Genomic DNA, 11,641 nt, shown 5'->3' on the forward strand with positions numbered 1-11,641 from the left:
CACGGAGATACTTGTGGTGCACCCTGGTAAACATCAGATCAAAAAGAGACCCCAAGAACACATCCTGAGCATACCCATTTTTAACATCAGTTTGAGATTTAGCATGCTTTTATTTTCTTAGAGAAGTATGAGACTACTTTGCAGGTTTTTTTTAAATTTAGAGGGTAACTGAAATTCACCAACATACCCTAATAAATGTCTGTTGTACCAGAAATGAACGACATCATGATGCCAATGAGGTAAAAAAATTCTCAACACACTGGCCAGATTAAAAGCACAGATATTTGTGCAGTTCTTAATTCAATAAAATGCTGTGGTGCTTCATGGTCAGAAGGAAATACTTCTTCAGCAGCATGTGTTTCTACTGTGTCCTTCATGAAAGAGTCAAAGGGTACTTTACAATCCAATCCAATGCTGGATATAACCTTTTAAATAAATAAACTGTGGTTTAAGGATTTAGAAAGCACTAGATCAAAGAATGTAATCTTTGAGATCTAATAACTACGGTGGTGGGTCTAGCATAAGGACATGAGCAGAATGGAACAAAGGTTTGCTGAATACCCACAGTGCCTCTTGGGTTAAAATTCATTACAGAGTCACTCTAAATCCCTAGTTAGGGGGCAACACTCAATCTCTCCTCTTGCTAAGAATCCAGCATGAACTTAAAAAATAAACAGAAACGAATATGTTCAAGGGAAGAAACTTCAGTCTTCAGCCTTTTTTTATTGTTGTTTGATCATTCAAAATCCAGGTCTTCCTTTCCAAACACCTGCCAATGAGTCTATTGCTCACCCCTCCAAGATTTCAGGTTCAGCCTCCAGGTTTTTGCCTACACCACCACCACCACATTGCCCCATACCCCCTGACTCCTACTCTTCAGGATTAGCTGAGTGGAGTTGGAGAACTGGCTTTTTTTTTTTTTTTTTTTTTCAGCTGTACATGTCTCTATCCCATTGTGGCCAGGTGAGATCCAAGCCTTTAGCATCACATAGTGCAATACACAATATGGTGCTTATGTGAGCTTTCCCTATAAGTCTGAGGGGATGCTTGTGGATGTGCTTAAATGGCTTCGTGATCAACCTTCAAATAAGCAACAGCACTAAAAACAAACAAACAAAAAGATAACTCTGTTCAGAGCCATTCCAAAGCCTCATGTGCTGTTTTAGAGCACTCCAGTTTCTCTTCTGTCAGGCTGTGACACTGTAAGCTTTGCTCACACACTTGCACACACAGGTTTTCTTGCCTACTTTGGTGAGAAGCTGGAGCAGCTGATGAATACTGCATCCAAACTTCTGGAAAAATCTTATCTTTCTTTATTTCCCACCATAGGCATTACAACACACAAACTACCACTTCTGCCTATTGTTCAACCAGCATCTTGTCAAATCTGGCTGCAAGATTAAGCTTCCCCAATTCTGAATTCAATATTGCAACCCTACGTATATAAGAACCAAGCTGGAACATTCTGGTTTTTGCGGTTGTTTTTTTCCTCTTAATGGACAAAATTGTTTCGGCTCCGAGATCACAGTTTGCCCTGACTATAACGATAAATCATCATGAATGACACTAAGTGAAACAAGTTTGATGTTCTCTGCTTTTATTCTTCCACATTATAAGCCACTTCTACATTTACCACAACTTTCAACCTTTCCTCCAAAAGACTGAGAGTTTCTTGTTTACAGATATTATTTCTGCTTTGTATAATCCATTTGAAGAATGAGAAGCACGTTTTGTACACACAAAGGGATGGGCACAGTGAAGGGAAGGTAAGACTTATGCCAGGAATCCTGTGATAGCTGTTTGTTTCTTAGAGCAGCATAATTCTCCTTTATTCCTGATTATTTTATTTCACTTTAAACCGAACAATTTTCATGGGAAACCTTTCAGTTTTTCCTTCATTAACAAGATCTGAGCAGGAAAAAAGACATCCAATGAAAAATTTCCCCTCGTGTTCTTCAGGGCCTAATGCTGCCTTCAAAGACTGAAAACATTCAGGCCTTGCTGGAACAGAGTCCTGCCTAACAAAGCTGGTGGGAAGTCCAGGACTCTATAAGCACTTGGCAGCATCTGGTTCCAGTACCAACAGCTATAGCCATCACGACAGTATCTCAGAACTGCCAGACTTAAAGGGTATTGGAGTTATTTGCATATTTATCTCTTTTTTATTTTTAAAGCTGGATTTGGTAACAATCAGGCACAGTTCTCTACTGTTACAAATTTTAAAAAATAATCATTACAGCCTTTATGAATAAATGGAAGCTGATGCTAGTTTGCCACTGATGGGAGACAACGTGATTTTAAGTAAGTCACAGCCTGAGATAAGGATATGAAATATTTTACTCATTAATATTGTTGTTTCAGTCTTAGTCTATGGTGCAAATTTTTTTTTACCCTTCCCACCCTCAAGATGACTTCCAGAAATGGGCTAAAGCCTCCAGCTTTTAAAAAAGCAGACTTTTTATTACAGTAAAACTCCTCCATACTTCACTGCACATGAAACATGAGCAAAGCTCAAGTAAAATCCAAGTTAGAGCTTCACAAGTTGGCTCAGTAAGTGGAAAAGCAGTTAGAGCTGTAAACAGTTTGGTGAAAAGGACAACATTCTGATACAAAATTATCTCTTCTAATATGTCTAAAAGCAGCTGTTCTGTAGCACTATTAACATGACTTGCACTAATCTGCTCATAAAAACTTCACATTCTGTTATTTTCTATTGCTTAAAACTCTTGTTTCCATAGCAGGGGGTGACTAAAAAAACCACTTTTGTCTTTTACTGTTGTCCTTATAATATTTCCTTTTTGGAAGTGCCATTAAACAACTGGATTGTGTCTTCTAAACACACGCAAGTCTGAGATCCTTGAAAAAGCTAGAAACTTGTAAGATAAAAATTACTTGATAGCATCAATGACTGAAGTAGCATGAAGCTTCTTTCTAACATTTTTTTTTTCTTAAGGACTGGTTTCTCTTTACAATGCCCTTCCCCATCTGTGGGTTCAGAGCCCCATCCTGGAAAGAGTTACCTATGGCTATAGATCATATTTAGCAAGTAGTTTGGGTAACACTCACTGGAAATAGCACAGGATCAAAAATTACTCTTGCAAGTAAGATTTTGCAACACTGCTATTGGATTTCTTTTACAGTAAGGTGGTAGAGGAAAGCCCATCAAGACAAGACCCATCTGTTTTGACAAGAACACCTATCAGCATCCTGCCCTGTAAATTCTCATTCACATGAGCAAAGGGCATAGGGCAGCTGTGCAACACCAGACAGCAAGATCTGTTTCTGAGGCTCTCCTCTCTGAAACACATTTCCTCAACTTTAAGTCTATGCACCAGTGTTAATGACACCAATTGCTGTTACTCATGTGAGTAAAAAGAAGACTATGCATAGAAGTTCGTTGGACTTCGTTTTGCTATAATATAGCATGGCATATACAAATTGTACCACTCTTAGACATAAAAAAACAGGCTTATTAGTAACCACAATATGTATTCTAAACAGCTTAAGAACATTTCATTTATATCATTCACCATGTAGGGATGGCTTGGAATAATGATTTTTTGGGTTGTGCCCCCCCCCCTTTTTTTTTCTTTAAGCTTTCTCCCACTACCGCTTTTAAAAATGGCTAGAAATTTAGAACAGTCTCTTGAGCTTCAAAATTTTCTTTTGATCTAACACTTAGATAAAGCTCTCCTATGGAGCAGCACTACCAGTCAACAGAGAATCAGCAGCAAATATCAACAACTAATCATTCTCGTTTGAAGAAATAGTCCTACATATCACAGAGGTTTCAAAGCCAATGATAAAACAAAAACCCTGAAGCTATAGTTCATTTACCTGTAGCCCTGATATCCTCAAAAAATAAAAGCGTTCAAGAGCTTTGAGTTACTACTTTTAACCCTAATAGTCAGTTATAATTATAAAAGAGTTTGCACTGCAATTATTTAGCTAGCATTTAAAGTAGACTTTGTTATATTTATTCGCAATGACAGTTACTCGATAGGCAAGTTGGACCAGATCCTGCGAAGTGTTATTTACGTGAGGAGTCCCGTTGAGTTCAGTATCGTACTGTGCACCTGAAGATTTAGCAGCTGTAGACTTACATGGGCTTAAGTGATTTTCTGACCAATTTTTAAGTGCACATTTAAGTCCTGTTAAGTTTAATGAGATAAACACGCATATATTCAGAACAATTTCATAGCAAGAAGCAGCACTACAAGCAAATGCCCTTGAGAGATGTAAATCACAGGAAAAAGAATATTTTGCCATGTCCTCATCTTAATGTTGAAAACTCTATATACAATTTGTCTTCGATTGTCCTTTTACTTTCTTCCATTTGAGCTGCAGTTCAGATGAGAGGAAAAATAAAAGTCTTGTTACAGCTACAGGTCAGCGTAAGATAAGAGGCTCAGCACAGTCACTTCTATGTACTGTACATACAAAAGTGGCCCAGATTTGTATTTAGTTTATCAGCGTAGAATCTAGGAAACACAGCAGAGGTACTTGAATGTAAATGCATTGCCAAAAGATAAAAAGTCTACATCACTGGACGACTGACTCTTGCCCAGCAATTTAAAGGTCATCCGACATACTTTATTTTTCTCTTACAATTAGAATAATAGTTAATATACAGAGAGTGTAAATCACAGCTTTTTAAAGATTTGACCTCTCAATTGGCCTTACCCACAAACTACTACATGAGACAGCAGAGTAGCACAGAATAGAAAAGAATAAAGAAATTCAATAAGAAATAAGGAAAAATGACTAAAGATGTTTTTAGAGGGCTGATATCAATTAAAACCCCATTTTGGTGTGAAAACAAGAAAAATCTTTTTACACATGAATGAAAATGATAAAAATCCATCTTTTCTGCTCTAAAAAGAAAAGTCAAGAGAGAAATGCATTCTTTTGCTGGAATCTAGGCCTAGGACCAAAGAATTTACATATATTAAATTAATGAGATCCAAACTCCTCTGCAACAAATATTTATACTGTAAAATATTACAGCCACATTCCTGCATCTCCTTACAATAATAATTCTTAAGGACACACTATACTGGAGAGCATATAAAACAGTGGGTTTCTGCAGAGATGGAATGCTTCATTATCAGAGTACCAGCTTGTTCATAAATATTAAAAAATATGTTTTTGAAGTTTTCCAAACATGATTCTTATTGTCTACATTGTCTCTCTACTACTGAAAAAAAACAGTCAGTGTCTACCTGCCCATAAGTCTCTCTCCCACTGTCTCAAACTGCAGAAAACAACTGCTGGTGACTGCAAAGGACAGCAATGTCTGTGCTGGACGTACACTAAGCAGACAAGGGAACAAGTAGTCTGACCTTACTTATGCAAGTAGTCATGCTTACAATGATGGGTCTAATTCTTTCTAGAGAGAACAGGATTTGTCCCAAATGGTAGACAAAAGGGCACAATTCCTTGCTGTATTGTAAAAGTGGGTCTTAAATTTATATCTAAGATGGTTCTTTTCTGTTTGCATGTGTTATAGGCACGTCTGTATATTAGATTAGAGATGGAAACAGGTATTCCACGAGAAAAAGACTTTCCCTACTACTACAAGAAGAATCACTTAAAGATTGCTCAAGACAAACTAACGTTATAGATGTGATCTTCATTTGGTAAAAAATTAAACTCCTGGATATGTATTGATCTGCATTACAAAACAACACTGACAACAGATCAAACTTCTGAAAAGTGACCCATGAGTTACGGAAATGAATGGCTTCTCCGAAACGTTTATCCCCCTGCTCTATTCTTGCTGGAGGGGGGAAGGGGCAGCACGAAGAAAACAAAATTTAAAAAGCAACAAATTAAAACACAGACCAGGAAGACCCACCTTGGCTGCAGCAATGGCAATGTATCAGTCCTATAAATTGGGCTTCAGAGCAGAACTCTGTGGGAAACAAGCGCATGTTTACCCTTGCATAAATAGCTTTTACTACATGATGAGCTCACATGACCCTCACATAGAGGATACCATTGAAATATAGAAAATAAACACAGTTAACATGTAGAAAGAGAACTCAAACATAGCAGTAATAACTGCAAACGCCTGCTTATTTGAAGAGGAATGCTACCTAATTTATTTCCTCTCAGTTTAGAGAGATCTAATTTAAGCTGCTCCCCCCCCCGCCTTCCCGTTTTACTATATTTGCAAGAACCAGTGAACACAGAAATATGCAGCCAGCCCGGGCCCTCAGGCCGGTGGATCAAGATGGCAGGCTGGCCTGGGCTCCCCCGGGGATAGCAGAGCCAGAAGGGTGATTGGACACAGTGACCTGTCTGCATGAGATGAGACAAAAACAGGAGGGCTGTAATGCTGATGAACTAACCTGTCACTCACAAGCTCAGGTCTAGGGGGGAAAAAAAAAAAAAAGAAAAAAGAAAGGGAAATAAAAGAAAAAATAAGAGAAAGGTGCAGTACAGTTTTTAGAAAGCATATGAAGTAGAGAAAATTCTGTAACTGGAATAATTAGATGTATTTAATTACCTGTTCATTTAGATGAGCTCAGGATATGTAAGGAATATGGCATAAAAATCCAGCTAATAGTTTCTATAAGAGCAAACCACATTTGAAGAGATAACAGGTACTGTGGTTCAGCATGCAAGGAAGGGTGCTGCAGACTATTGCTGACAGGGATCGGGGTTTCATTCCAAACACTCCAGTTATGAATCAAAATCACAATGAGCAATGAGCTTCTAGATCTTGACACGCTAGGCAAGGAGGTTGTTCTTCAGAGTACTTGGCTGTTTAATTGCTTGCTTGGGGGAGGAAAAATCCAGAGGAAAGGTATACGAGCAATTCTGCAACTTGGAGCCAGTACACCCAGGTGCTAGGTAATGGTCGGGATTGTAGCACTCTGCCTACCGTTGCCATCACCAATGGGAGCCACTGTGGACACTGGTGCTTGGAGACAGATTAAATCAAGAATATAAAAAAAAGGTGGAAAATACAGTTAATGACGAACAAGTACTTGGTGTTGAAAACGCCTCTAAATCAGCATGCTCCTGCTATTACTTTCATGTCATACACAGACTAGTGTTTGAACTACAAATAACCGCTAGTGTTTCTGATCTCCATTGGAGCAGAGATATACATGTATAGTTTGGATTTTTAATTAGGCAAGTTCACACTCCATTAACAGCAAACAAGACTGAATTTAAAGCTACATCTGCAGGATTAGTCAAAAGAAAATTTAACTCCTGCAGCTGGAGAAAAATACAATTCTAAATGAGAAGGCCAAATGGTAAACATTTATTCAAAGTTTTTGCTTTCAGCGGTTTGAAAGTTAACAAAGACTCTGAAAAGCTTTTTCTAAAACAACAGTGTCAGGTAACGAATGTCTCTTCACTATGTGTATATTTTTAGAACACGTAAGTATTATTTATGAAAACTAAATATAGACTTACAGTGTGGAAAGATTTTATGGCATAGGGTTTGTTTTTTTGATAGTTATTTTCTCTTGCCAGCTAAGTATTAGAGTCCATAGAGAAAGTCTCTTTCTATTTTCAGCAACATTTTGTAATTATACTGATTGTTCTGTGCTTCCCAAGTTTTAAGTAACTCTTTTATTATACAAGTAGAAAATACATAATTTTTATCTGAAAAAAACACAAACATTTGGTTCTATCTTCCCATGTAGCTAATAACAACCAAACACTGGACAATTAATCAAAACAAAAATATACTTGAACATTTTGTGGACTAATGAACACATTTGGATGTGCACACTTACACATACGATATGTAAATGTGCACACATACAGATCTAAAAAATGTTTGAAACACCTAACATATTAAGTTGCACAATAATAATATCCATAAATTCTGACATAAAAACCCCAAAGAAGTTAGTCACCTAGCATAACAAAATGTATTTTTCTTCGAAGTGCATGGCCTGTTATTGATTTTTAGGAAATTAAATACACTAACACACGATACCAACATTTTTCCAGACATTCACTGAACTTTTTTTAATTGATGAAATATGGAATGTTACACACAGAAAAAAACATGCTCCTATGCTTTCCTATCTCAAAACCACTTTCTGAGAGCTAGCAAGCTTCAAACATAAAATAGCTAACTTACACTTTCTTACGTACCAAAGCAAAAGTTACATTAAACAAATATTACAAGCTTTGAGATTTATCAAGGTTTCAGGGTACATTTTCTGTCAAGTGCACTTGCCTAAAACCTTGCCATGGTATCTGCCTTAAAATTACTATATATATTTCTTTAAGACTGAACAAGTTTACACAAAAAGGTAATTAATCTGCTCTAAAATACATATTTTCACGTAATGTAATACTGGCAAACATGTCCCACTTTTTAGGTATAAACCAGCCTAATAGAAAGCCGTTAATGTTTGGGGGATTTTTAATAAAAAATGTATCTTCTATTTTTAAAATATTTAAAGCAATAAAAGTCTGTGGTAAACACGGTATTACATATTTGACATTTTCCGCCCAGAAATGCATTACTGTGTACGATGGTATTAATAAACCATGTGCTTTGAGGGACTTCTGTGCTTTGCCATAATTTAGTTGAAAACAGTTGTAGGATGCATATTTTTCCACAATTGTATCAACATATAGGAAACACAAATACTATGTCATCACCTCAGCAGCATGCGTTCACTACACTGGAAACATATGCAAAAAACCACAAACTTTTGAGAGTTCAGAAAAATACCCTTTGCCAGAGACTGATTTACAAGCCAGTGGTTAATGAGAAAGTATTGAGCACTTAAAATTTTATTAGAAAAACAGACACCCTCATCCAACTCTGGCTGCATTCACAGGAAAACAGCCCTCCCTGTACAACAGGACAAAATAATTTAATTTCTTTCCCCACTTCAGGTTATTATTTGAAACAAACGAAAAGACAATGATTCTTCTCTCTTCTGGCTAAAGCTCAAAACAGCACAGTTAAAACACACACATAAAAACTACAGACTTATTAGAAATCACAAAACAGAAAAGAGAAGGACTCACTGACCCATTTGGAAGACAAAGACGACAAAACGAAAAAGCTCTAAAAATCAGCTTGTGAGGCCTTTGCGAGATATTCTTCTGGCATTTCATCACAGCAGCCCCAGACCAGTTCACTTCCCTGGATACAGGGAGGGAGAACTAAATAGAGCTGTTTATTAAAGCTGTTGTGCTGGATTGCATTAGGAAGCACGAGCAGACCACCTGGACCTTTCAGATTGTGGCAGTGTTTAATTTGCAGGCTGCCCCTCTGCAGCAGCAAAGACTACTACGTTTAGCAAGCTCAATCACACATTATCTGGGTTAGGAGTAAAAGAAGCAAAAAGAAAAAGAAAAAGAAAAAGAAAAAGAAAAAGAAAAAGAAAAAGAAAAAGAAAAAGAAAAAGAAAAAGAAAAAGAAAAAGAAAAAGAAAAAGAAAAAGAAAAAGAAAAAGAAAAAGAAAAAGAAAAAGAAAAAAAAATCCACAGCCTGTAGTATAGGAATACAGTCAATATAGAAATAATGAACAGCATTAGAAATAGAAAGCAACTCCACAGAAAACGTAACACTTTCACTCCTCACTTCTTCTACTTCAGTACATTTAAACAAAATACAACGGTAAATTAATAAATAGATTGATTTGCCAAAGCTCAGACTAAATTTTAACCCAGGTTTATTAGAAGAAAAGCATGGTATTTTAGGTTTAACTAGTGATTCCCTGGCCAGATTATTGTGTTTCTTTTGCCTTTCTTACTTTCAGTACTACGCTCTCTGGTAGCTGAAGATACAGATAGAAAGATGGTACTGTAAATATGAATTATGTGAATCATATGGTTAGACCCTTGTGGAAAAAAAAAAAATAAAAGGGGAGTTGAGAAATGGCTGACTCCATACCTGACCAATTACAGCTTGCATGGTCCCTGTGTCCTGCTGAGCTGAAAGATCGCAATCCATCATATGTAGTCTTTGAAAAGGAGAATGGGGGTTTCTGGCATGCATCTGTCAATCAACTTCTGCACTCACAACCATCACCAAAAGCAAGGGAAAAAAAGTCAAGCTGCTCCACCAAATAGGATGAAACAGTCATGTGACCTTCAGCACACTCACACACATACATACTTCCATACAACGTATGAATTTTCTGCAGATATGAAATGACATTGACAAATACCCAATACCAAGTAAATAAAGTGAGACAAACAGCTACTCACCAAAGACAAAACACTTGCTGTAATCTTCAGCCTAAAGATTTAATAAACCTAAAAGGTATTTTAAACCGAGGCTTTTCTTTTGAGCCTAAACTTTTCAGATAAGGTGATAGAATTTTATATATGCAGACAGTGGTTGGAAGTTTAACCCTTCGCCTCCTCTCACAGCTTCTATTTTTTATTCCCCCCTTTGTACTTCTACTTTATGGCTGTTCGAGTTCCTGATTTTTTTTTTTTTTCCTTTAAGTTTCTTTTCTGTGAAAGTGAAGAAGCTTGCGTTACCTTCTTTGGATGTGCACAGATTATAAGAACTTGATAGAAGCAAATTGCTAACAGGAAAAAAAGGAGCAGGGGCTGAGAAACCTGTGTCTCTACTCACAAGCCAAAACGTGTCTCACTGCTTTACTCCACCAGAAGTAAAATGTTTTTTTTATTGGAAATATATATTTAAGTATTAGTTTATGTGAGCTGTGATGAGCACTCAAAATATAAAATATTCAGACTATGTAAATCCTACTCACAGAATCCTTTCCATTTTGAAGGTTAGCAGAGTTTTGGTTCATTCACTGCTCCACTGAACTGACATAAAATGTTGTTACTTATGAAGGCAAACATTACCATTTTTTCTAATGGAAGCAGTTTGTTTCATATATCTTCCCCTCTGAGTTAAGATTTGCAAGAATTTCCAAGACTATTTTTTCTTCTTGTCAAAATATATCAGCCACTTGTCTCCAAAAACTGAGTGTCATGAACAACACGCTGCAGCATTGATTGCTGATATGTTATTGGCCAGTGATTGCTGAAGGGTGACATTAATGTAACCCGGTAGCACTTTAACCCTTCAAAGATCAATACAGTCCTCTGGCAGTACAGTAGAATAACAGCCCATGTAATTTTTGCTGTATTACAGCTTCATATAAATATTAGTGCATCTTTCTGCCCGCTTAAAATTGCAGCTCTGTTACTGGTGCAAACAACCTGCTTTTCAAAGACTGTCAAAAGAAACAACGCAGAAAGAAGCAGTCTGGTTTCTAAGCTTAATATAATGCACCCTTTCTGTTTTAAGAAAGTTTCTGGCAATATTTTGAAGTTACCCCATTCTTAAAGATATCGACAATATTGATCTTAGCATGCAATATCCAAAGAAATGTGAGAATATCAACAATATTCCAATTGTAGGCACAGCACTTGCCAGTCTAATATTTTTACAATATAATTTTAAGATCCAACATCCAGGAGTGTTTGGAATGTGAGGGAGTGCATGTGTATGTGTATGTGTGTGCATGCATGTACAGGAGAGAGAATTTTTATGTTGAGGGGTGTGAGATGGGCAGGGAATACCAAGTTTACCTTGTATTCTTCGAGTTTCTATAATACAATTTTTTTTATTAATTGCTAAGAAAAAAGTTAAGAAAGGAGGTTTTGGTACGTATTTCAAATA

At 36.8% G+C, this 11,641-nt stretch overlaps 1 protein-coding gene across 1 annotated transcript in view; it reads right to left on the reverse strand.

Annotated features, from left to right (window-relative positions):
- The window catches only part of POU6F2 (POU class 6 homeobox 2), a 319,101-nt gene extending 308,915 nt beyond the window's left edge, over positions 1 to 10,186 (reverse strand). The window contains exon 1 of the mRNA XM_082015100.1: positions 9,887 to 10,186. Within this exon, the coding sequence (XP_081871226.1) occupies positions 9,887 to 9,991 (105 nt within the window). The 5' untranslated portion in view covers positions 9,992 to 10,186. The remainder of the gene's footprint in view (positions 1 to 9,886) is intronic.
- Positions 10,187 to 11,641: the final 1,455 nt, after the last annotated feature.

This window comes from Phaethon aethereus, assembly GCF_964289735.1.
Source record: "Phaethon aethereus genome assembly, chromosome: 2".
Classification (NCBI taxonomy): Eukaryota; Metazoa; Chordata; class Aves; order Phaethontiformes; family Phaethontidae; genus Phaethon; species Phaethon aethereus.